General features: G+C 37.7%; 2 protein-coding genes across 6 annotated transcripts in view; both read right to left on the bottom strand.

Moving 5' to 3' along the window:
- Nucleotides 1-8,294: 8,294 nt before the first annotated feature.
- On the bottom strand, nucleotides 8,295-18,856 carry LOC124383960 (interleukin-6 receptor subunit alpha-like). The gene is made up of 10 exons (XM_046846360.1): nucleotides 18,598-18,856; nucleotides 15,894-16,574; nucleotides 15,665-15,788; nucleotides 14,097-14,269; nucleotides 13,850-14,004; nucleotides 13,440-13,593; nucleotides 10,242-10,282; nucleotides 10,001-10,052; nucleotides 9,154-9,262; nucleotides 8,295-8,839 (listed from the first exon to the last, which is right to left on the bottom strand). Exons 1-10 carry the CDS (start codon nucleotides 18,683-18,685, stop codon nucleotides 8,677-8,679), a joined length of 1,740 nt encoding a protein of 579 aa, XP_046702316.1. The 5' UTR covers nucleotides 18,686-18,856; the 3' UTR covers nucleotides 8,295-8,676.
- Nucleotides 18,857-19,035: 179 nt separating this feature from the next.
- Nucleotides 19,036-27,400, bottom strand: part of atp8b2 (ATPase phospholipid transporting 8B2) — a 54,099-nt gene continuing 45,734 nt past the window's right edge. For 4 of the 5 annotated variants that reach the window (XM_046846356.1, XM_046846357.1, XM_046846358.1 and 1 more), the window contains 7 exons: nucleotides 26,602-26,825; nucleotides 26,197-26,280; nucleotides 25,869-26,114; nucleotides 23,828-23,966; nucleotides 23,487-23,617; nucleotides 22,662-23,125; nucleotides 19,036-21,680 (listed from right to left, as the gene is read on the bottom strand). In XM_046846356.1, coding sequence (XP_046702312.1) covers nucleotides 22,667-23,125; nucleotides 23,487-23,617; nucleotides 23,828-23,966; nucleotides 25,869-26,114; nucleotides 26,197-26,280; nucleotides 26,602-26,825 — 1,283 coding nt within the window. In that variant the 3' untranslated portion in view covers nucleotides 19,036-21,680; nucleotides 22,662-22,666. Of the gene's footprint in view, nucleotides 21,681-22,661; nucleotides 23,126-23,486; nucleotides 23,618-23,827; nucleotides 23,967-25,868; nucleotides 26,115-26,196; nucleotides 26,281-26,601; nucleotides 26,826-27,400 lie in introns of those variants that run through there. The other variant, XR_006925312.1, reaches the window with a different exon arrangement.

The following is a 27,400-nucleotide window of genomic DNA, read 5'->3' as shown; positions in this document are numbered from 1 at the left end:
TTCCATATAAACAAGGCATACTCTATATAATGTAGTTCAGTTGTACAAGTTTGCATGATGGTAATATGAAAGAATAGTCCTGGTCCTTTAAAAGTAAAACTAAAAAAATCTGAAAGGACATGCGTGTTTTACGTGCACAAATGACTGTAGCTTCTATCTCCACTTATGCAATATTTGTCATGCTTAAATGAACTTCACCAACACTGTTGCTGGGAGCAGGGTCCACATTTGTTTGTCCTGGGCTCTCTGGACATGTTTCCTGGAGGCCATTCAGGGATAAAGAGGATAAACAATGTTTGGTGGCAAACTCTGTGAAAAATGTAGCTCCAAAAAGGAAATATTTCTCAACACCAAAAATAACTTCACAGTAGATCAATATCTCAGTTACTGGATCATAAATTCTTACAAGACTGCTGTAAGAGTCTTGTAACATGCCGTTGCTGTATTTATAAGTCTGTTGACTAGTGTACATTGAATGTACATTCAAAATCAGAGTGAATTTGAGTACGAATAAGTGAATGAATGTAGTAAATGAAGCTGTTCACTCAGAATTTTGTACACCACTACAAAATGGCCAACACCGGATATAATGCACTATGTAGAAAACAAATAATGCACATTTTTTATTATTTTTCCTTTTTTTTTATTAATCAAATATAATTTAAGTGAAACATTAAACTCTAACTCTCGGTCACATCTCAAACTTGGCACTGGTGTTTTCCCCATAGTAAGCAGTGGTGGAAAATTGCTGGCACCACTGAGCTGTTCTCATGTTTCCCAGCAGCCAAATGTTATCTTGAATAAAAGGAAGAAATGCCCCTTTGCAGATGCATCCTATAGGCATCTTTTGTGAATGAAGGGTCTCTTTTGGAATTTTATAAAGGGGAATATTTTCCTTAATTACACTCTGTTTTGCTCATTCAGCTAAATATCTTTAACAGCTTCTCAGATGTTGTTGTAGTTCAAGCCCTGGCTTGTAAAAGGTGTGGATTTGTTTATAAAGTGTTTGATCCCTGTGAGTCTTTTCTGAGCCTGTGGCTGCATTGACAAAAAAAAAAAAAAAAACTGTATCAGGTATCAAGTCACAGCAGACAATATGTAGATATATGGATCAGTGGTGGCAAAAGTACACACATCCTTTACTTAAGTAGAAGTACAGATACTTATGTTTAAAATACTCGGGTAAAAGTTGAAGTACTGATTATACTTTTTTACTCAAGTAAAAGTAAAGAAGTCATGGCTGTGACATGTACTTAAGTAAAAAGTAGTTATTACTTCTACCTGTTTTAGCTGTTAACTGGACCTCACATCATATTAGATAGATCCACAAGGATGAGTTTGAGAGTTTAATTCCTGGTCGAGCTGGTTGCTGTGTTGGTAAATAAAACTTCTGGACCACTCGACACAAACCCATTACTCATTTCAGCCCATTTCACCATCATTTATTTATTATTATTTATACTCTACCGTACTACACTGTTTACCTGCTGTTTTTTGCACCTTTGACTTTATTATACTGTTTACATGCTGTTTTTTGAACCTTTACTGTTTCCTATTACACTATAATGTTATTATACTATACTGTTTACATGCTGTCTTTTGCACCTCTTGACTGTTGCTGTTTTTTGCACTACATTGTGTCTGTTTATATTCAATCCCGGGTATAGTTTTTACAGTTCTCCTCATACAGTACTGTATATTCAGAGTATACAGTAGTCTTCTCAGGTTTTGTGTCTTGTCGTGTGTTGTCTGTCTGCACTGTCTGTCTGTATTGTTTTTTGTCTGCACTGTTTGCATTAGGTTGCACTCGATGCACTTTATGTAGCTTGTTGTAGTTTAGTGTAGCACCAGGGTTCCCGGAGGAACGTTGTCTCGTTTTTACTGTGTACTGTGTACCACTGTGTATAGTAGAAATGACAATAAAAGCCTCTTGACTTGACTTGATGGTGAGGATCATGGTTTGAATCCTGCTTTCTGCCTGCTAGTTGAGATGTAGGTCATGTTCCTGCTTCCTAAATCTTTCTTTAGTTTTTTATTCTTGTGTTGATGGTTTAAAGGTAGATAGACCTGCTCTAAACAAACTTCCCAGCCTGTCTTCCCTGATGGTTCAGCGGGTTAAATCAGGTGTCTTGCTATTGGTGGGGTTCAGGGTTCGAATCCTGCTTTCTGCCTGCCAGTCACGATCAGGATTTACTTCCTACATCTTTCTTTAGCAAAATATATTTTTGTTTTTAATAAGTTGAAAAGAAAGATAGACCTGCTCTTAAAAAGCTTTCTAGCCTGTCCTCACCAATGGTTCAATGGGTTAACATTGGTATCTCGCTGGTGGTGGGGATCATGGTTTGAATCCTGCTTTCTTCCTGACATTTACAATGTGGGTTCAACTTGTGCTACTTACATCTGTATTCGCTTCCTACATCTTTCTTTAGCGTTAAATTCTTGTGTTGATGGTTTGAAAAGAAAGATAGACCTGCTCTAATCAAGCTTCCCATCCTGTTTTTTTTTTTCTGATGGCTTAGTGGGTTAAGGTTGGTACTTTGCTAATGTTGGTGGTCAGGGTTCAAACCTGGCTTTCTGTCTGCTAGTCATGAGGTAGGTTAAATTCCTGATTCGTACAGTTTAATACTCTTGGTTTGATGGGTTATGAAGCAAAAATTTCCAAAAAAGTATCGACTTAGGTTTTTGCAAAGCAAAGCTTTACTCTAAACATAGACAGGGGAAGAAAACAGACCACAAAGTGAACTCCAGTTGGCACCATCAGGGAGGTAAGTACCTACACCCACTGAGCAAAAACTATTGTAGAAAAAAGCTCAACTCTGTTGAGTATGAACAAAGCAAACATGGAAAGTGTTAGTTTAAGTGTTTCAGGAAGAGGTAGGTCTACAACTGTTGCTTGAAGAAAGCCAGAGATTCTGCTGTCCATACATCTAGGGGATGTTCATTCCACCACCCTGGTGCCAGAAGAGAGAAGAGCCTTGAAGTATACTTACCTCTCATCCTGAGAGAAGGTGGTACCAGTCGAGCAGTGCGGGAGGATCTCCGACAGCGTGGTGCAGTGCAAGGTGTGACGAGGTCCCTGAGGTAAAATGGTGCTGGATGACCAGCAGATGTGGACCCCCTTAATGTTACCTGGTATGAGCGACCTTCCAGGTAGGAAGCAAACCATTTCCATGCTGCTTCACGGATACCAAGGCTCCTGAGGGTAGACAAGAGAGTCTTGTGGTTGACTGTGGTACAATAATTACCTCAGTGGTGCAGGTGTTGGACTTGTGGTTCTTGTACAGTTGAGTCATTTCTCGTAGGGTGGTGGTAGTAGCTTGGTAGTTAAGGCTTTGGTCTCTGGGTCAAAAAGTCACAAGTTCCAATCCCAACAGTAGCAATCTGCCACAGTGCACTCGTGCCAGGCCCATAGCCCTCATTTGTTTGGTTTCCCACTGGAAAAGGGCCTCTGCCCAATGCCTTAAATGGACATCTAATTGCGGTCTAAATGCTAACGTCGTGAACAGGAAAAAAAAAAAGCACCCTCGGATCTTTTTTTAGACTCTTGAAGACAAAAGTCCAATTAGCAAACCCGTTGCTCCCTGTCCGGTGGTGGTGGTGTAGCGGTTAATGTCTTGGTCTCTGATGTAAGACTTTCCTGGTTTGATTTTTACCTCTAGTTTCATATTGAACATTATAAGAAGTTTTTAAAAACAGAACAATGAAAGGTCATTAAAATTGGTTGCTGGTAAATCATGGAATATCAGTGGTGCAGGTGTTGGAGATGAGGTTCTTGTACCTGAGTCACTTCTTATAGACTTCCGGTTACTGAGAGAATGTACAGGAAGTAGAAGTTTTGACCCTCTACCATCATGATCTAAGAGAAAACAGTGGTCTCCTAACTATAGAAAAGCCAAGAGTTCAATAAGCAAAGGTTTGTTTGCCTCTCCTGTGTTGGTGTAATGGTTAGTGAAGTGGTTACTACTATCTGACTCACCTGGTTTGATTCCTACCGCTTAGCTATCCTTTAAATTGTTTAAAAAGTTTTAAAAAAGAACTAAAAAAGGTCCTAAAAAAGGTCCTAAAAATCAGGTTCTTGCAGGAGATCCTGTGGCTCAATTGGAAGAGCTTTGCCTCTGGGTTGAGAGGTTGCTGGTTCAAACCCCGGCCAGGGCTCAAAGTTAAGCGTGTGGAAGGTTCCGGTGATTGTCGTGAGGAAGGTGTCAGAAATGGCTGCGTGAAAGGTTGGATGTGGACGGTTTCTGAGTGTATCCTGAAGCAGGGGGGGCAATATCCGGGCATCTGGCCCCCCCGGTGTCTGAGAAGCTGAAACAGGTGGTTATGAAGCAAAAACGTCCAAAAAAGTATGAACTTAGTTTTGCATATATAGGGAAAAATTTTGGCAAAAACCTATCACCCTCACTTTTTCTGAGACTGTGAAGCAGCAGGTCTACACAGACTTTGTTCACAGTCAACCACTTACCACTGTTTACCACTTTCCACACAGCTAACCTAGTGTGGGGACAAGCCAGATTCGAACCTGCAACCTCTGAGCTCAGAGGCAAGGCTTTTACCACAAAGCCATCAAGTCCCACAACTTACCTTCTTTTTTTTGGGGGTTTATCCTTCATTCCATGCTTCAAAGCAAGAAATTTAGACCAAACAGAAACACAGAAAGCAGGATTCGAACCCTGAACCCCGCAAACACCAAAATACCAGTCTTAACCCACTACACCATCGGGAAGGACAGGCTACCACAATTGTTTAGTGCAGGTCTATCTTTTCTTTCAAACCATCAACCCAAGAATATAATGCCAAAGACAGACGTAGGAAGCAAAACCATATCGTAACTAGCAGGGATACAGCAGAATTCAAACCCTGATTCATGCCATTAGCGAGGTACCAGCATTAACTACCTGAACCATCAGGAAGGACAAGCTGGGAAGCTTGTTTGGAGCAGGTTTATCTTTCTTTTTAACCCAACAAAACAAGAATATCAAGCTGTAGGAATCAGGAATTTAAGCTAACTCATAACTAGCAGACAGAAAGCCAGGTTTAAACCCTGACCACCAACATTAGCAAAGTACCAGCCTTAACCCACTAAGCCATCAGAAAAAAAAACAGGATGGGAAGCTTGATTAGAGCAGGTCTATCTTTCTTCTCAAACCATCAACACAAGAATTTAACGCTAAAGAAAGAAAGATGTAGGAAGCGAATACAGATGTAAGTAGCACAAGTTGAACCCACATCGTAAATGGCAGGAAGAAAGCAGGATTCAAACCCTGATCCCCACCACCAGCAAGATACCAATGTTAACCCATTGAACCATCTGTGAGGACCAGCTAGGAAGCTTGTTTAGAGCAGGTCTATCTTTCTTTTCAACCCATTAAAATCAAAAATATATCGCTAAAGAAAGATGTAGGAAGTGAATCCTGATCATGACTGGCAGGCAGAAAGCAGGATTCGAACCCTGAACTCCACCCATAGCAAGACACCTGATTTAACCCACTGAACCATCAGGGAAGACAGGCTGGGAAGTTTCTATCTATCTACCTGTCTATCTATCTATCTATCTATCTAATATGATGTGAGGTCCAGTTAACAGCTTAAACAGGTAGAAGTAATAACTACTTTTTACTTAAGTACATGTCAGAGCCAAGAGTTCTTTACTTTCACTTGAGTAAAAAAGTATAATCAGTACTTCAACTTTTACCCGAGTATTATAAACATAAGTATCTGTACTTCTACTTAAGTAAAGTATGTGTGTACTTTTGCCACCTCTGGTACGATCAATAAAGACAGTAATTTAAGTTTGTGTTGCCATTATAAGGGAAAACCCCACAAAACGCCACCTAGAGGGTTAATTGTGTGAATCATGGCGGATTTTGATGTTTGATTTGAGACTTGGCATAAATAAAACAAAAGTTTACTGATTAAAAATATTTATTCATTTTATATCTAAGTAAAGAAAGGACGTCGTGGATAAATGTTTTTTTTTGCCAAAGGTTTTAATTTCGCTTTTTTTTTATTTAGTTATTTATTTATGTATTTACATTTTTTATAAAAATGGTGAAACAGAAATGCATGCTGAATTGAGATATATATATATATATATATATATATATATATATATAGCAGCACCTCACTGCATTGTTTCTCTTTAGAGGCTTGGATCCAAAGAATGGTGTGTTTATTCATCTTCAGTATGCACTGCATCCTGGTCACGGTCACAGTGGATTTGGATTATATCCTGGAAACAAGTTGGGAATGCACCCTGGAAGGAAGACCAGTCAATTGTAAGGCACTGCACACACACCCCTTGGACAAAAAATCAACAATTAATAGGAGTGTACCACCCCAGTGACAAACAAATTATTACCGCCCTTTTTCCAGACAATGTTACATCTCTTTATACACTATATGGACAAAGGTATTGGGACACCTGACTTTCCCCGCCACATGTGGTTCTTTCCCAAACTGTGATTGCAAAGCCGGAGGCACACAATCGTATAGCGTGTCTTTGGATGCAGTTGCATTAAATTTTTCCTTCTCTTGAACTTGTAGATCCAAACTTGTTTCAGCATGACAATACACTTGTGCAAAAAAGCAAACTCCATGAAGATATGCTTTGCATGGGTTGGAGTGGAAGATCTCCTGCTATAGAGCTCTGACCTCAACCCTATTGACCACCTTTAGGATGAACTGTAATGCTGATTGCACCCCAGGCCTCCTCACCTACATTAGTACCTGACTTTACTAACACCCTTGTGTCTGAATGAGAAGTAGTTAAAGTGGTAGAAACATTTTTTTTTTTATTATGGCAGAAACTCTTTTTTTAATGGTTTGTTTCCAGCATGACCTCTAAGCAGTTATAATTTAGTGGCTTGAGTTGATGAATCTTTTGCAGTGTTTTATAGAAAATATAAAATGTGTTGTGGTCTAGTGTTTAGGATGCGCCGCTCTCAAAGCTGCGGCCCGGATTCGATCTCCGGTCAGGGAACCAAACCCAGCCATTAGGGTTGCACAAGCCCGTGCACTCTTAGTGCCAGTCACAAGCCCGGATAAATAGGGAGGGTTGCGTTAGGAAGGGCATCCAGCGTAAAAACATGTGCCAAATCAAACATGCGGATAAACTTCCACATCATTGCATTGTTTTTATTCACAATTTGTACAGTGGCCCAACTTTTTTTGGAATCAAGTTTGTATATATATATATATATATATATATATATATATATATATATATATATATATATATATATATATATGCTAATTACATTACACATTTTTGCCCATAGTTGTGATTGTTTGTATGACTGTTAAATATCTTTAACTTGGGTTATTTTATCTTTTAGTTGTACTTTAACATAGCAAAACATAACATTTCACAGTCTTACATTTTGTATACTGTTTATCAGTTGCTGTCCATGTCTCATAACACAGCCTCAGAAACTGCTTGAAATTTTAGCTACTCTCTAAGTAGTTTTATTTGGAATCTGACCCATGGTCTCTAAGAGCTTCTTATTCACCACCATTCTTGCTTCTGTTTCCACCACCACCACCATTCCAACAGTTTCCACTTTTTGTGGAAGGCTCTCAACTTAATTTTAGATCATAATTGTTGGAAATTCCAAATCAGCCACAAGTGCATTATTGAGTGTATTGTCAGACAAGAAGCCATTACATGCAGTTGGAATTGCAGTTAATCCTAAATGTGTTCAGTTGAAGTGAGATCAACCACAATCATGGCACACTATGACTTTAAAGAGATCCTTCAACCGGTTTGGAATTCTTATTTACAGTAAAAGGAAATTGTAGTATTAAAGGGTACAAAAATCCTGTAAAAACTATGCAATTTTCTGTTTCCAACTTTGTTGTAGCATTTTGATAAAGAACACTTTTGAATGTGAAGGTCAGAGTTCCACATACAGTATATTTAGGTCATACAATGTACATAATTGAATTGCTGATAACATCGATTTGATACAATGAGTCTAAAAACTAATTATGCTCATTATTAAGTTCCATTTCATCCAAATAATTATTTTATAGTTATACAGTTATACAAGAGAAATGGTTTATAACCGCACTATCCAAGGTTTTTCACTTCTGTGTAAAGAAAATTCAACTCAATTCAATATCTATCTTTAAAAGGCAGCAGTGTTTCTTAGGTCAAAAATTCACATTTTATTTATATTGTTCCTCTACGTAATAACCAAGTCCACTGTACACTAATGCTGAGAACAACACCTGAAAGATGTAGTAATAGTAGTATATACAAAATTAAACACTGAAAACACAAATTTGCTGCCATGTCACAAAAATAAGCAATCTTTAATAGTAAACCAACACATCAAATCCACGAGTGAACATTTTGAACAAATGAACAAACACTAAATAGGGTTATTCAGGGAAAGATTGATTATTAAAAGAAAAAAAAACAGCTGCATATTTACATAAAACTTATAATTATCCACAGTAACAGTTCAGTTGCCTGAATCTCAGCATAATGTAGCTAAATGCAGATGGCTGGAGGGAAATTGGCTGGAGGGAGAAAAATAGAGAGAAAGAGAGAGAGAGAGAGAGAGAGAGAGAGAGAGAGAGTGAGGGAGAGGGAGAGATTGAGAAGTTCTGGGTGTGTTTTCAGAGAAATAGGTCTTCGCACTGTAACAGCTTGTTGCTCAAGACCGAGAAGATTCACATAGAGGAAAAAAAGTAGTCCACATTGTGCAAGTGGATGCCTTCCCCTTCCTGATGAGGGCTTTTTAGGGGCTGCTGAAGGAGAGGGGCAGGTGAAGAACAAGTGTAGTCCGAAGAGATACTCTGCTTTCTCTTTTTTGACATGAATGCTATTCGTTGTCTGAGAGAAAAAATAACAGATAGAAACACATGAGGAACACTGGAACCTTACCAAGTTTATATATATATAGGAATGCAAAGTATTTGGGACATCCTAGAATATTTTAAGGATTATATTATGTAATTTAATAGCAGGAAATAATAACTGTAGAAAAGCACAAAGACTCTGTGTTCAATTGAGAAATCTTAAATGTAAGTTTAAATCTACCAGTGGGCCATTTGTAGGTTCTTTGAACCCTACTGGTGCTTAACTCTATCACTGACCTGTGATCTAACATGAAGAAACAATAAAACTGAATTGAAAGGCAGAAGTACCTGAGGGAGTAGGCAGAGAAACTAACAATGGTGATAAAGAGACTGACTCCAAGCACCCACAGCACATATACCCATTTTACAGCATCACCGTCAGGAGCAGGTCTAATGTCTATCACACCAGAGAGAAAGACATAAAGGGAATGAAATATGGATTGCAAAATATTGGTAAAAGATATAAGCTCAAGAAACATGATGATGTCATTATTCATTTTTCATTTCAGTGTGGTACATTTTTGAGCAACAAAAGATAACAAAATACCACAGAGAATTTACAAAAAAAAATAAACATATACAAACCCATACTGAAAATATATAAATACTTGTATTTGATTTTCTTGTGTTTTAAATATAAATATAAAAAGGTGTTGCAGGTCCGCAGCGAAAGCGACCCGGATCTGTGGTGCGCTAGTCTCGAAAAAAAATTGATACCACCTTGTATGGTTGATCTATTGCCTCACTTTTTATAATATTTTTTATAATGCATGCTATAAAAGTGGATCTTACAAACTGTTCATGATGATATTCCCTGTTCTTGAGTCTCTGACCTTCAGTAAATCACTGTGGATATGGTCATCTGCCAAATGTTAGAAATGTTGTATATAATAATATTAGAAATGAAGTCAAGGTTTAGAGTTGGTTCATTCAGATATTTTTCAGTGATTATTATTCCAAATACAGTTAAAATTTTGTAAATTATTAGAATATCGTTACTGTATATTGTGAATATGGTATTTATTAGCTCTTACAGCTTAGCAGTAGTATTTTGTAGCATATTATATATGTGAATATTTGTTCTACACTACAGTATATAGGTTGCACTGAATATGTTGTTCATGCACATACTCACCCACTTCATTGTCGGACTCCCCAGAACCTTCAGGAAATGTCCATAGTGGATCCTATTGCAATGAGCAGATAAGAGAGCTCTTGAACTCAGAGGATGTACTAATTGTAGATACTATCCTCAACAATTAATCTCTGAGACTAAAGGATAGAATTAGCTGTAATGACCCAAGTGTGTGTGTGTGTGTGTGTGTGTGTGTGTGTGTGTGTGTGTGTGTGTGTGTGTGTGCGCAGATAGACCTTACCATACTGGTATTAATATCAGGAACAGCAGTGGTTTTAGGAGCTATAAAGACAGACACACAAATGTATATTATAAAACAGGCTTGTTTAGTTTGTGCATTATTTATTTCCATTCTGATTAGTGTATGTAATCATTTTTTTGTTTTTTTCTCATCCCAGTTTTGAGTCAGTGTATAGTGTAGCACCAGATTCCTGTTCTTTTACAATCCCAGTGTGATCATCTGTTATTGTTGTGAATCTGCCTCATGGTTCAACGTGCCATGCATTCAGAGATGCTTTTCTGTTCACCACAGTTGTAATGAGTGGCCATATGAATTGTACGAGTCTACATGGCGGACTTCTAATCAAGATGCTTCTGATTGCAAAACCCTCATTGACGGATGTGTTTTGTTTTTCCACACGCTTCAGTCATTGACTGCACCGGATTTTAACCGGAAGTTTAATGGTTGATTTTGTTTAATGACATATTTAATTTCTTTTTACCCTTAAAAAAACAGCTCATATACATTTACTATCATTTTAACAATATTCAACCAGCTTAGATTAACATGGAAAAGCCAAGGTCATTTGGTTCAGAGGACACATCATATAATTCACCTTCAGGATACTGAGGAAAACAACTGAAATTATTTAAATTAAATATTAATTAAATATAAAAAATTTGTCAATGCTGGTTGTATATACACGGATCATATCAATAACATTTAAACTACTGATGGATGAAGTGAATAAAAAATGTTCTCATTACAGTGGCATGTTGGGATATAATAGGCAGCAAGTAAACAGTCAGTTCTTGAAAATTATGCATTGGAAACTGGAACAACTGGCAAGTGTCAAGCCCTAGGGGGATTAGTGTATGTAGGGAGAGGTTTCTTCTGGTTTAGTGTCCCAGAAAGCTACTCTAGCAAAAACTGCTGAAAAAATGAAAGCTGGATCTGATAGAAAGATGCATCAAAACAGGAACATGAAGCAATGGAAGAATGTGGCCAGGCCATCACTTTTGCATCACGTGTATGGTCGGTTGCACTTGCATTGCTTACCTAAGGAAGAGATAAAACCATTATGCACTATGGGAAGAAGAAAGCCAGTAGAGGCATTGTGATGCTCTAGGCAGTGTTCTGCTGGCAATGGTATTTCCTCATAGCAGTGACCATTTTATTAAGACAATGCCACACTGCAAAATATGTTCAGGAATTGTTTTGAATTTGTTTTGTAGGTTTTCATTTAGGATTTGGGATGTGCTGGACAAGGAAGTCTGATCCCCACTTTCCAATTTACAGGACTTAAATGATCTGTTGCTGATTACTTGTTGCCATATACCACAGCAAACCTTTAGAGTTCATGCCTTAATGGATCTGAGCTGTTTTTCACAGACTAATCAATCTCAACACAATATAAGGTATGTGGTTTTAATAGTATGGCTGATCTTTAAATCTGTGTAGTACTAGAGCAAATGGGTTCGTTTTGCAGTGGTTTCATTTTGCAGGCCTAATTAGTTGTATCTGTTAATCTGTTTAAAAAGTTATGTTAGTAAAACTTACATAAATATATAATAAATAATAAAACTACATATCATTGTTTCAAGTTCTAGGCTCCCTGGAGATGCTACTGAGAGAAATTTTATAAAACATTACTTTACTTTAGGATTATCTCCATCTGTTTGCTGGTGCATTGCCAAGGGATTCATAGCCAACATTATTCATTTGTGCACTATGGGACAACAACATCTGGAGAGAGATACAACCGGACTGCTTGAACTGTAAAGTATACAATAATCCCCTGCTTTACTGCGGTTGGAATCTCACGGAATTGCATTTGCCACATATCTCATTTGCTTGGCTGATTTTCTCGGTCTCTCGCGGATAGCATGATTAACCAAAAAACTTATAGGTAATTGTATTTATCGAGTTTTATGTTGAAATAATTAAATGTATTAATAAAAATATAATTATTGATGATAAAATGAAGGAAAATCTTAAAACAGTACTGTATACATAAAACAGCATTTTGGGGTGGCGTCCATTTATCGCAGTTTTCCGTTTATCGCAGGCAGTTTTGGAATTCTATATATGCTTAACAAATAAAAATTCAATTGTGTGAAAAACAAAAGAAATCATCCTGAGACTGGAGGATCTGCAGAGTGAAACACCTTGTTGATAAGAGATTATAGTAGAATGGTAAGACTGATACAGTCTAAACAAAGTATCTCAAACAAGTACTCCTTACAACTTTGCTGAACAGAAAACCTTCTCAGAATTTCGTCAAGATTTACTCCTGTTAGCCAAGAACAAGAATTTGAGGCTAGCACAGGCACAGACTCACCCAAACAGGAAAGTTAAAGTCTAGAAAAAAAAATAGCATTATTCTAAAATGAATGTATTTCCAGTGGAATACAACAAACAGCAGAGTACAATAAAAGATCCGGTTAATGAAAAAGTTTTAATATCAAATGTATGTTTAGATTAAAATAGATTATAAAGAACCACCCAAACAAACACTCATGCTCTTAAATGTAAGATATTTCCGCTTTCTTTTGATTGGAGCAGAATCATTAATCTTAGCAATCTCAACATATTCCTTACTGTCTAAATTAGACTCGTCAATGATGTCTTTGTCCATAAGTGTCACCACTGTCTGTTCAACTGCACATCTGTAAAGTGATTATTTAACAAGTGGTGTTTGGTTTCACGACAACATGCTAAGGCCTATTTCTATGTTCCCAACACCCAAAAAAACACAGGTGCATCTCAGCTTCTCTGTAGCACAGTGAGTATATTTGGGATGTACTGTATGCAAATGACCTTGTTTTCACTAATCATTAAATCAGGCCTGTCATCTTGCTTGCTCATGTTACAGCCCTCTGTCTCACGATATACACGTCGCTAACAGCAAAACGGACAACACAGTTTATCAGTGTGAAGCTTAGTTCACTGGCAGATGCCTGTCTTTTTGTCACACCAATGTGTAGCACTATCAGGATTTTAGGACTTCTGAGGGCACTTGCAATAGTTGTTTCATTGGGCTTGAAGGAACTACAGACTCACTTCCAAAAAAACAAAATACCCATAGACCGAATTGTCCTGATCTCTTTAAGAATGCTGAACCAGATGTGTGTGAGAGTAAGTTAATAAGCTAAAAATAAGAATTCACAAACTAGGACCCATATAGGCAGCTTTTCCAGGTGTGTGTAGTGTATTTACCTGTCCATGTGCGTGCATACTCAGAACTGGTCCAGTCACTCCATTGCCCATCATACTCATCTTTTGCTCGTATCTGAATCTCGTATGTCTTGTGTGAAAGAACATCTGAAATCAGCCATAATAACTCTGTATCATCTGTGTCCACCTGCTGATACTACACACACACACACACACACACACACACACACACACACACACCATAATGATTTTTTTAAACTGAAACATTTATCTACTATTACAACAGAGTGTTTTAAGGTTATATACTCTGAATACACTATGGACTGTACCTCTAATATCCACACTCACGTATATGTACATAAACACACATATAAAAGCACACACACACACACACACACACACACACACACACACACACACACACACACACACACACACACACATCTCTCTACCTTTTTGGCATCTATTGGACGATATCTGATTTGAAACTGAAGGGTGTAGTAAAAGCTCTGCCTCCAGGTGGCAGGTAAAGACCAGGAGATCTTCAGCGTGCTAGGCTCACCGACCACTGGATTTACCATAACTCGAGTTGGAGGGTCTGGTTTAACTAGAGGAGAGAGAACAATCCAATAGTGAATTCACTACATTGCAATTGCAATACAATACAAAAATTGTTTAAAAAGACGCATTCACACTCACTGATGTTTTGAGGAATGTAGTGGAATGGCGAGCTGATGGCACTGCCTGCAATGTTAGTCACACATAGTTTAGCTGTATAGGAGTTTCTGTCAATCCCTTCACTGGGAAACGCGCACCAGCAACGGGATTTGTTAAAAGAGTACGAACATTTCACATGGGTGTCCTTGTCCAATCTAAAAAAGAGAGAGAAAAAACATTGCAACTTACAAAGTGCACAATACCTTTACACTAGTTGCATTGTTTCTTTTCCATACAAGAATATTATGTTTATTTAATCAAAAAAATATATAAAAACATGGACAGACGCATTATATAATCACCAGAGCATGCTTTATACAAATGAACTTTCACATTTCTGGTATATTCACACAGTGAGTGAATTCACACAGTGAGTTCTTAACTTCAGTCTTGGGAAATGGCTGCCTTGTACATGATCAAACAAATAAGTACATCGTGAAATGGGACTGGAATTTTTTTTTAAACTGTGTAGCATACAGCACAGTACAGTGAAATTCATGTCCCAGCAATTTTAGAAAGCTGGGGTCAGAGTGCAGGGTCAGCCATGATACACTGGCCCTTGAGCACAGAGGGTTAAGGGACTTGTTCAAGGGCCAGAAAGTGGCAGGTTGAACCCACGACCTGTACTTTAAATATATTTTATTCTACTGTGGTCTGTATTACATTAATTGAAGAATGTTTGATGGCAACCTTGAGGTTCCTTGCCTGTACAGATCTTTATTTAAAGAATGATCCAACCATAAATATGTAAAATAATGTGCATCTGCCCACTGAGTCCTAAAACCTTATGCTACCGTTTCATAGAGAGAGAATAAGAGTAACAAGTTCTTGACTGGGCAGAGAGTCAAGTCAAGTCAAGTTTATTTGTATAGCGCTTTTCACAACAGACATTGTCTCAAAGCAGCTTTACACAAATCAACAGTGATGGTGAATGGTGTGAATTTGTCCCTGATGAGCAAGCCGTGGCGACTGTGGCAAGGAAAAACTCCCTTAGATGTTATGAGGAAGAAACCTACAAAAATGATCATAAGGTTGTGATCCAAAGTACAAGTGTTCATCTGTAGGTTTGCAGTGTGTCCTGCATTAGGTGCAGTGGTGGACATTAATAAAGTAAATGTAACTAGTTACTGTACATAAGTAGCTTTTTTGCGTATGTGTACTTTACTGAAGTTTTTGCATTTGGTGAGATTTTAATTTTAACTTCTCTACATTTTAAAGTCAAATATCTTAAATTTTACTCAACTACATTTTGATTAGGTGTGTGTGTGTGCCTTTTGACATAAATGCAAGTACACTTTTTCAAGTTGATCCTTTGTTATTCCTTATTCACCAGACACCAGAACAGTCTAATATTAAGGAAGGCCTAATTATATACATCAATTAGAACAGCTAAAAATTGAATCTCTCTCTCCCCCTCTCTCACTCATATATATATATATGTATATGTATATGTATATGTATATATGAGTGTATATGTATATGTATATGTATATATAGTGTATAATGGTTGATATCAATCAACCATTCAACACACACACATGCACACTTACCCTTTCTTTAGGAGCAGGTAACACTGAGGGTGTGGAATGATGGGATTTTTAGATATCCACTCACACCGGATTTTGCTGGTGTGCGATTTCTTGTAGCATGACAAAGTAGGACTCTCTGGAGGAACTAAGAGTAATATAAAAGTGTTTAGATTTTTTTATCTATCATTTGGTTGTAAATATACACAAAAACCAACACAATTATATACACAATGTGTGCATATCTCCTTACTGCCAACGCTGATTCTAATCGATGAGACTAGTTTGCCTCTCCTGTAGCAGCTGTAGTTTCCAGAGTCCGTCAACTGAAGAGCAGGAAGTCTCAAAACCCCACCATGTTCCACACCATCGTGCAGGGGTTTACCATTCTTAGCCCATCGTGCCTGCCTCTTAATAGACCTGGTCACTCTCAATGCCTCCATGCTCTCATCATAGTCCTCATCTTCCTCCTCATATTTTGTGACCGTGCTCTTCTTAGTGCTCAACCCCATTTCCATGGTTACACTAAAAGCCCCTCCTTCTTCTGTGACTCTACCCAAACTTTTGAGATTAGAGGTTTGATTGACAGCCTGCAAAATTTGGCCAGTTCCCATTTGCTCCTTTGATGAGCTTTTAACCGGGTTAGCAGTGCTCACAGATTCACTGACTTTAGCATATATTCCAGTTACAGCATCCAGTCTGTAATTTCCAGTGGAGGCGGAGTTCAGAGTTTCTGGATGGTGTATCCCCATAGTAGCAGGACTTTCTTTGGCTTTTTGAATTGTCCAATAGCTTGTTACGTCTTCTCTTTTTTCAATTTTCTCTTTGTGCTTTGTACTCTTCACTAATGGTACTGTATCCACAGTGACATCGCCCCTGCAGCCCATGATGACCTCTGACCCCACCTTCAAGGCCAGTATTCCAGGATTGGATTCTAAGGTAAATTTTAAATGTATAAAGAAAAACATTGCAATTAAGATTGCATTCCTTCTCAAAATCACCAAAATGTACAATTACTTTTACTGAATCACCTTTCTTGCTATTTCGCATTGTTCAACAGTTGTTGTGTGCATATTTAGTTTCAAATGCATATCTTCCTGCTTATCTTTCCTCACCACATCCACAAACCTCCACCTTGGTCTTTCTTTTTCTCCTTCTTCCTGGCAGCTCCATCCTCAGCATTATGCTACTGATATAACCCATGTCCCCCCCTCTGCACATGACCAAACCATCTCAATCATGCCCCCTTTAATTTGTCCCCAAAACCTTCTACATGCACAATTCGTCTAGTAAACTCGCTTCTAATCCTGTCCATCCTCGTCACTTTCAATGAAAATCTCAACATCTTCAGCTCTGCTACCTCCAGCTCCACCTCCTGTCTTTTACTCAATGCCACTGTCTCTAATCCATACAACATCACAAGTCTCACCACAGTCCTATAAACTTTCCCTTTCACTCTTGCAGATAATCTTCTATCACAAATCACTCCTGCTATCACTCTTCTCCACCCACTCCACCCTGCCTGCACTCTTTTCTTCACTTTTCTAACACACTCTCCATTACTTTGCACTGTTGACCCCAGGTACCTGAACTCCTCCACCTTCTCCACCTCTTCTCCCTGCAACTGCACCACTCCACTGCCCTCCCTCTCATTTACACACATGTACTCTGTCTTACTCCTACTGACTTTCATTCCCCTTCTCTCCAGCGTGTTCCTCCACCTCTCCAGGCTCTTCTCAACCTGCTCCCTACTCTCACCACAGATAACAATATCATCCACAATCATCATAATCCATTATTCACACTTCACTGCTGTCACACTGTCCTAAATGTCCTGCACCACCCTCACGTACTTCTGATACACCTGATTTCCTCATACAATACCATTCAAAGGTATTCATTCATTAAATTAAATTATTCATTTTTTTTAATCATTGCATCATGCTGAGCTGGAAATATCACTCCATGGCTTTTCTACATTGTAATAATCAGTATGTTAGCATGAATAGAGATAAGCCGTTATTAGGAGGGGTATTGCAATCAACCCGCATGCTTGTCTCCCCATTTCCTGAATTTGTATGTACAGCAGTTGACTGAATTGTATAGATAAACTACAACATTGCACAACAATGCACCACAGTCTCACTCTCAGTTCCTTCTTTAGAGTGGAACCCTGACCCGATTTTTCTCCTTCTCTCTCACATTTACATTCACATGCTCTTTCCTTTGCTTCTTGAACTAGTTAGTAATTAAATAAAAAAATGCATTTTAAAACTAAGAGAGTGTTGAATATCAATATTAAACAGATAATTCTGAGAGAGATCAGTATAATGCTGTTTCCTCTGCATGGATGAGGAACACAGCCAAAACAGTTAAAAGTACCAGTATCTGGGAAAACCCTTGATGCAAAATAAGTGAAACCAGGACCAGAGCGAAGAACATGAAACATAACTTGCTTTAATGCAAATCATCATATCAGACAAGTAACAGAAACTAGAATCAATCTAATCATTTGAATCCTGTCATAATATCAACCGCAATGTATTGTTTGAAACATTTTTATCAAGTTACTACAACTGCAGTTTAAGTGGAATAAACGGGGTTAATATTTTTAGACAAAAAATGCAGGTGATCTGTAATGACCTTGAATTGAAAATACTTGTATAAAAAAAAACATGAAATATCAAAAATATCATTAAATAGCAATTTCATCATATTCACTGTAAGCCTATACAGGTTGATTAAACAAAATGATGGAATCTTGTGCTTCAATTTAAGAAATGCCCAAATTTGAGAAATGAAAACTTATTCTCCAATTAAAAAAAATTTATTTGACTATATTATATCAGCAATTATTGAGTGAGCACGCAACGAGCACACAACGAGCCAACCAGCCTGAACATCATCCTAATTTGTCTTTAACAATAGCAGCTAAAATAAAACAATAGGAGACATACCTTTGCGAGGACATACAGGACTCTCCTGACCACAGTGGACAGTGGCTGCAAACAGTATGAGAAGAGAAAGTGGAGTCGGAAGGCTCATGGCTCAGTAGTTCACCAAATGATTGCAGTCGATGAGAAGTTTTAAGCGAATCACAAATAGGAACAAAACAAACATCATGGGAAACTTACAGGATGCATCATTACAGTTCACCTCATGTTATCATTTCTGGTGTTCTAGAATCTAGTCTGTCTAATTGAAGACAGTTCTTAATACTAGCGTTTGATAGTTGGACGGTTCCTTAAAGTTCTTCCCCTCCTCTTTGACTCTCTCCCTCCCTCCCTCTCTCTCTCCCTCTCCCTCTCTCTCTCTCGCTAAATATGTGTTTAATAAATTGAATAACAATAAGGCATGGTCAACCCCTTAAGCACACAAATGAGACAAATGAGCTGTGCGGAGGAAGAAAACAAAGCTGAAAAGTTTGATGAGTCATTGGAAGGAACTACCAATATGTTGCAGACCTATAGTGTTTTAGAATTCACAGAATATGACATGACTGATATAAAAAAAAACAGTTTTGAAGACATAAAAAATATATTTTACGCCATAAAATATACATTAATTTAAACGTTCCAGCTGGACATTTTTGTCACAGAGCAGTCTTGACAGAATTTCTGGATGTGATCGCATCATTACTGTTACCGTGACGCATGCTAGACACAAAAACACAATATTAAATTCGATTTTTAATCATATTCAGCTCATCATAATCAGACACAACAGCCTCGTGATGTACAGATGCAATATTACAAATGAAAATGCTGGTTTACAAAGTAAGTCTCAAATCGCAAAAATAAACATTTATAATAAATAAATAATTAAACAGGGGTTCAACATCACTACATTTCAACTTCAAATTAAAAAGATACTGTTTTACCTGTAAGAGGTACAAAGCTTAGAATGATCTCAAACCCATTCACACAGGTAATGCTGTGTGGTTACGCCATACAATACATACAATGTATTCACCTGTGCATACAATTCATGTTAGTACATGTATCTAAGGCCACGTTTAGATAGAGACCATTACTGGTCCAGTAGACAAGAGGTCAGATCCATTTGGTAGCATTTTTTTTTTTTTTTGGGTGACGTTCTTTTCCGTTTCATTCCTGTACAATCCAAAAGAGCAGATTTACAGTATGGCTCATTTACTTAGACTCCAGCAGTCCTGTTCTGAGTCTTGGAACACCAATATGGTGTGATGAATGTGAAAGAGTAAGTCAAGCGAGAGGTTTATTCCGTTTGAGTTCATATTGCGTTCTCATGGAGAACAGTAGCGTTCACACAAACGCAAAAGCTGCTTCACACATATGTCCGTTGGCTTTACTTGAGCTGCAACTGGAAAATAGATTTGATCCATTCCATAATCCACAGATTCCAGATATCCTCCAAATATTCCGATATAAATGAATATGCCTTTGACAGTATATAAATCAACAGCATTATAAATTACAATTCAAAACAGTAGGTATGCTTTATAACACTGACCATGTCCATCATTGCAACAAATAAGTAATAAGAACTTAAATATATTTCAGTGGTGAATTTACTTCCTTTTCCCAGGAACCTTTTTTTTTATTTTTTTTTTTATTAGTATCCCATGCACACCTGCTCATTCATGCAATTATTGTATAAGCCAATTAAGGGCAATAAATCAAAACTATGCAACTCTATGCAAATTCAAGAGCTTTGGTTATCGTTCACATCACACATAACAGACTTTAGATATTACCTACAGTGGTCCCTTGGTAGCCCAAAGTTCTCGAGGTTAAACATGATGTGTTTCTGAGATGCTTTTCTGCTCACCACGATTGTATGAGTGGCAGTTTGAGTTACACAAACAAACACGCCATGGACAACTTTCTTAAGATCATATTTTCTTCCATACTGGTGTTGATTGTGAACATTAACTGAAGCTTAACTTCACTGGTGCCACATAATTGGCTGACAACTGTGTGCATATACTGTACAGGTGTACAAGTGTATCTATTAACCTGGCCGTTAAGTGTATATTGTGTATCAAATTGTTTTCAAGTATTGCGATATATTTAGTTGCCATACTGCACACCTCTAACACATAATCAGGTAGATTGTAAATCTCGGAAATAAAATAATACACCCCAAAGGAAAGGCATTGCCAGGCACAAAAATAACAATCACAGTATCATGTATCTATAAAGGCAATGTAGAAGATCTTAACCAAAAAAAGAAAGAAAAAAGGATATCTGGGATATCATTCATAACCTCTTTGCATTAAAAAAATCTGAGGTTCCAAATAAGGATCACCAATCATAACTTGGACATCTAAGATAGTTTAGTGCAACTAACGACGACCTATGTACAGTATATAGTGGGTTTACAAGTCATTACATTGTCTAGTAGTATTGTCTAATATTAAATCTAAGGCAAGTAAGTTTGAAGCATATAACACAGTGCAATTCGCCACAGACGGGAGTACACTACAAGTCTAAACATCTGTATCGGGTATCTGCCAACATTACAATTTTACTGCTAGATATTTGCTACAGAGGAGCAAGGAAATTGACACAACCCTGCTCTGGGATAGTAAAGCCATGTAGTATTAAGATGCAGAAAAATACTTGGTGTTATTTTTACGGAGCTTTCCCTGTCTGACAATCTCATCTGCGTAAACTGAAACGTTCAAAAATTCAACCACAGTGAACGGTGAGTAAGAGCAATTCTGATGATGACATTTGATTTTTAGTTTGCACAACAGAAACAGAAAAAATACTATGTATATTTGAAGAATCAAGAGTACCATATACAGTGCATCTGCTGTATCTGCACTTATAGTCTGTATGTCAGTCTTTAGCAAAATACCTGTGTTCTTGACATCACTGTCCTGGTATGCAGTTACATATAAGACAGAGGAAACAGTCAAGGACATACAGTACAGAGGAGTGAACTCTCAGTACACAGTCACCCCTAAGTTGCCCGTGGATGTAGTTGTAATGGAGAATGATTGTTGGCTCCACTGTGTCTTGCTCCTTTATCCCCAAAGGGAAAACAATGCTTCCTATAAAAGAGAGAGTAGATGTAATTTTAACCACTGAATAAAGGGCAGGAATGCCCCCTAAACAGATGCATCCTGCTATTTGGTTCTTTTGTGAATTAAGGACATCAGGGGTTTTTTTTAATGGGGAATATTTCCCCTCATTACCACCCCTGTCTTTTAAATGCAGCTAAACATATTTAATAGTTTCCTAAAAGACCCTGGTTCACATAAGGAGTGCACTTGTTTATACAGTGCTTCAACTTTGAGTCTCCTTCAAGTAGGTCCATGTGTTAGTTAACAAAACTGCATTAGTGGACCCAAGGGAAGTGTTAAAGAATGTTTACAATATAGTGATTGCACATTCATTGTATTACACATTCACTGTACAAGCTATTCATGATTCATTATTTTCTATTCACATACACAACATTCAATATATACAATACAATGTACACTATATGGACAAAAGTTTGTGGACATCTGACCATAAGATTCGCATGTGCTTTTTGAAGATCCTATTCTGCCCATTTGTTATTATAATAACTTTCCACTTCTAGGAAGATGTTCCACTAGATTTTGCAGTGTGCCTGTAGAGATTCTTGCTCAGGAAGTCAGCAACTGGGGGCAGTAAACATTCTAAGTCATCCCAAATGTGTTGAATAAGGTTGAGATCAGAGCTCTATAGCAGGCCACTCATTATCTTCCATGCCAACCAATGAAAACCATATGTTCATGGAGCTTGCTTTGTGCACAGGCTCATTGTAATGCTAGAACAGGTTTGGGTCTCCTAGTTCAAGTGAAGGGAAAATTGAATGCTACCACATTCCAAGAAATCCTACACGATTGCGTGCTTCCAACAATGTGGTAACAGTTTGGGGAAGAGACAAATATTGTTTGAATAGTCAAGTATCCCAAAACCTTTGTCCATTTAGTGTATAAACAGTATTTTTCAATTTATTTTACAGCAAATGTTTATTGTCAAAAGTACACGGGTGTATTTACCTGCACTACAAGACTGTAGCTTCTATCTCAACTTGTGCAACATCACTACCACTGTTGCTGGGTAAAGTGTTTATATTTGTTTGTCCTGTGCCCTCTTGACATGCTCCCTGAGGGCCGGTCAGAGAGGAAGATGTGGAGCCAAGTGGAGTCTGTGAGTTGGACAATATGTTGGGAGGGGTAGATGACGCTGTCTGTTTTTTCTTACGGAGTGTATCGATCCAACCGGTGCTGTGCCGGGAAGCGAACGATGCAATAGCGAGCGAGTTTAGGCGCATATTTTTGCCCGATGTGATCAGCTCTCCAAAGCCCTCTTGATGCGCAAATGCATAACCTGAGCGACGAGAGCCTCCATGAAATGAACGCCCGAGAGCTCCACCCCCGGTGGCACCCATCCCACCAGCACCAGACCCAGCACGCCCGCTGGGCTTCCACTTCTTCTGACGCACGAGTTGAGTGTAGCGCACCTTGGAGGAAAAGTGAAAAGCAGTGAAATCATCGAAAGTGCTAGCTTTTAAGAAATATGCCAGAGGAAAGCACACAAACACTCCAGTTTTTCTTTGTATCCTTAAGTAATTAATTTAATGTAACGAATTCTAAGTCTGAACTTATGTACTTTACAACGTTAACCACAGGTTACATATAATTAGAATATAATATACAGTTATTTTAAATAAAAGCTACAGTTTCAACAGAAAAAAAATGTAACTAATAACAAATTATCTTAGCTAAATGTCCCCAGGTGAACGGCCCCACATGACCGAAAGTTCTCACACAGTTCATCTCTTCATTTTGGTCCATAATGGTTGTAAACATGTTTTGACTTACTGTATCTGACAGCTGGGGTTTAAGGTTTAGTTTGAGGAAGCGAAAGGTGACCACTGGGACAATGCAAATCACTGTAGCTAAAGCAATTGTCAACCACACCACTGGTTGTGCTAATGTGTTCTGCGCACTTCCTGTGGAGAAACAAACACATATTACACCATTAAATCTTACAAACATGTTTACTTCAAGCTCTAGTTAGATCTACTCAAAAGACTTTAAACAACAACAGATCATGTAATCCACGGTACAGCTATAAATCCACTGATGCGCATCTCAACAGTTTTCTGTTGAGATATTTTTAACTGGAATGTGGGTAGTTTGGGGTTTTAGTGCAGTCTTACCAAGGAAGTGAAACTGCTTGGGAAAGAAGTTGAACAGGACACTGGAGTGCATGGTAAAGAGGATAGTGAAGTATGTCCCCAGAGAACCCCACACAAAGAAATGGTTAATGGCTGTCCAGTATCCTGTGTCCAGAGAGATCTACAAAATAGTTATAAAAGTTTTCATTCTACAGCTTGGAGATTATTGTATTTAAAATTATTTTCATTAAATAGTCAAAATGTTTATCTTTTGTGCTTAAACAAAATGTCTTTTGAATCATTGACAGCCTTTCTTTGTGATAAAAACGATTGTTCTAGCTCAGAGTAAAATGTCACAGTGATTTAAATGGTCAAATAATCACCTATTAATTTAAATTTGCCAATTTATTATTTATTTGGTCATATATAGTCAGGGAAATTGAATATACAAAATCTTTTTCCACAATAGCTAAAACGGATGCGAGCGCAGACGAAGAGAGGTTATTATACCAAACAGGCAAACAATCCAAAAACAGATAGAGGGTAAAGCAGGCAAATGTCAGGCGATAAGCATACTGTACAACGTGAACTAGGCAAACAAAAATTAGAAACAAAAATTGAAATTGAATTCGAATTTATTTGTACAGTGGTTTTAACAATGGGCTTAGTTTTAAAGCAGTTTTACAGAAATAAATAGGGTATGAAGTTTGAATTTATACGTTTATTGTCTATAAATGTACTCCTTATAAATTGAGCCTGTGGTGAGTGTGGCAGGGAAAAACTCGCTGAGACGTTCTAAAGAAGCAAGCTGAAGAGGAACCAGAATAAAAACAAAAACAAAACAAAAAAACACCTCCTCTTCTGGGTGCCACCAAATGTCCATTCATTACAGTTTTATCGTTGTGTGCTATTCAATGATGGGTGCTTAAATGCAGAACTGATCACGAAAACTGCAGACCTAACCAATTGTAGTACACTGTCTATATCAATTACAGTCTAAATTCCTGGCATAGTTCTTGAGTTGCTTGCTCAGTAAAATCAGTTAACAACGAACATCAAAAAGAGGAAATATGAAAAAGTTTCGGTAATTTCCGGGAACAAATTTAATGAGTTACTTTGTGAAGACTAGACGGAAATAAAAGGGTGTATATATATATATATATATATATATATATATATATATATATATATATATATATATACACATACATACACACACAATAACAGGTGAAGACACCTCTTAACGGATGGCATGTAAAAATAAACTAATGAAATGTCTGAGAAGGAGACATAACATGAATGAAAACAGAGATGCACATGGTAGACGCACTAAAATCTTAGTCGGGCAATTGTTTCATGCCGTTGCAAATAGTGATATGCGTGGAAATAAATTGACGTAAAAAATATTTGTAAAAAATATATATGCACTGAAAGTTTGCCATCGTTGGTGTGCCAACCTGCTCTGCTGTGTTACGTAATGTATGACAGATGTATACAGATGTATGTGTAGGTTACTAGAGTACAAATCCTGCATTAAACTCTGTCAGATTTTTCTCCAAAATGTGGAACCACTGGGGTTTTAGTCTGTATGTAAATGCATGATACTTTGGATTACTATTGTTTTTTTTTTTCTTTTTTTGTATTGTTGGACCATGTTTGTCTTTAAATAAAAGTGATTATTATTATTATTATTATTATTATTATTATTATTATATTAAATAATATACAAATATTTTTTTGAAAAAAATATTACATTACTATTTCCACAAAACCTTTTCCATGTTTAATGCTCACAAACCAAAAATATTCAACTAAAAAATGTATGCGATCAGAAAGAGCTGATGCAAACAATGAAGACACATTTGTACATTGAAGAAGAGATAGCATAATATCCTTGACTGTTTATCTACACTGTGCACCAACAATGTATGTGGCCACTGTTCCTTCCTAATAATTAAATTGGAGAGAATTGAAATGACAATTTATGTTACCAAATGGCAAAAAATATTTGACTTTACTTTGAGCTTGGTGTTTAAAAAGCTATTTTGATGAGCCAGATCAGCTGTAGAACAAGACGACTGACCTGGACACTAACGACGATGACGAGGGCCGTGGCAGTGGTGACAGCGAAGGTCTGATAATCAGCGAGCGGAATGCCGTTGCTCTGCGTAGCCCGTGAAAGAATGCCGTACGGCACAAAGAACAGCACCACGGAGGTGTAGATACCTTGAGTAATGCAAATGAAGAACTCCCGCTTGTTAAAAAGCAGGTTCAGTTGACCTGGCTCATACAGTTTTGGATACTCCAGACTACGCTGCTCTGGGACATCCTGGGGTACAGAAAGGATGGTGTGAGAGTTTTATTATCACTAAAAGAGACTTTGAATAGAAATTTCTATGTGGTGTGAATACCTGGTCAAAAATGCCCATAGCCAAAACAGGCAATGATGTGTACACAATGTTATAGAGAGTGATGAAGTACTGGTCATATACGGTCTGAATGGGAAGGAGAAATCAAATGTTAGTTTACACTTTATATAAATGCATGTAAACTATAACGACACAGTAGCCAAGTGGATAGTATGTTGGGCTTCTGATTAGAAGAGCATAGGTTCAAATCTCAGCATCATCAAGCTGCCACTTCTGGGGCCTTGAGCAAGGCTTTTAACCCTCAATTTCTAAGCTGTATAACTGAGATAACTGTAACTCAAGGCATTTGAGCAGGGCCCTCAGTGGACATCTTAACTGCTAAGATACCACAGAATAGAAAGAAAAAAACAGGTATTTGAATTTTCAGGTCAAACACAACCCTCTGACCTGGGCAGAGAAGCCACAGAAGAACCCGAACCAGAAGTGCACCATGGTGAAGGCAAAGTTCTTGTAAAAGAAGTAGCAGAGAAAGCGGCACATGCGCAGATAGGACCAGCGGCCGTGTACAAGTAGCAGGCGCTGCAAGAAGCGGAACTGGGAGAAGGAGTAGTCGGATGCCAGCACTGCCTGAATGCCCTCCTGCCCGCTGATTCCCACTCCGATATGAGCCGCTAGATAAAAAAGAAAACAGAATTAATGAGTTATGAGTGTTTCTGTAAGCTGAATGGTTATTGCAAAAATAAGAATTTTTTTAGAGCAAATTAACTGTTTTTTATTTATTTATTTTTTATTGCTGGCTCAGGTAACAGTTCATAGCTCATGTGCCTTTTTACATTTGACCCTGTATATGAACAAAATCGGACAAAAGAGGCAAATAACTACTACAGTTTCCTACAGAATTATGTGATCTTTGTTAGTTAGTCTGTTTAATATTAATCTGCAACTGTAAGTAAACTACGTGGCAGAAGATTGTAGTCCTGTAAAATAACACTTATGAGCATGCTGGTAATTATAGCGCACAATCAGAGCCGGACAGTAAAGAAATGACTTTTTAAGTAACAATGCTACAGTACATACAAAGAAAAAACTAACTAAAAGACATTAAATCGAGACCAGAATTCAGTATGAATATTGTAGAATACTTTTCCAACAATACGTGTTTACAATGTGTTTGATAATATGGAAAAAAAAAAAAAATCTATAACATATGGTAATGTCTTACTATGGTACATTTTGCATATAGGCC

This window comes from Silurus meridionalis, chromosome 4, assembly GCF_014805685.1.
Source record: "Silurus meridionalis isolate SWU-2019-XX chromosome 4, ASM1480568v1, whole genome shotgun sequence".
Classification (NCBI taxonomy): Eukaryota; Metazoa; Chordata; class Actinopteri; order Siluriformes; family Siluridae; genus Silurus; species Silurus meridionalis.
Note: the sequence above shows the minus strand (reverse complement) of the source record. Positions and strands in the feature narration are given on the sequence as shown.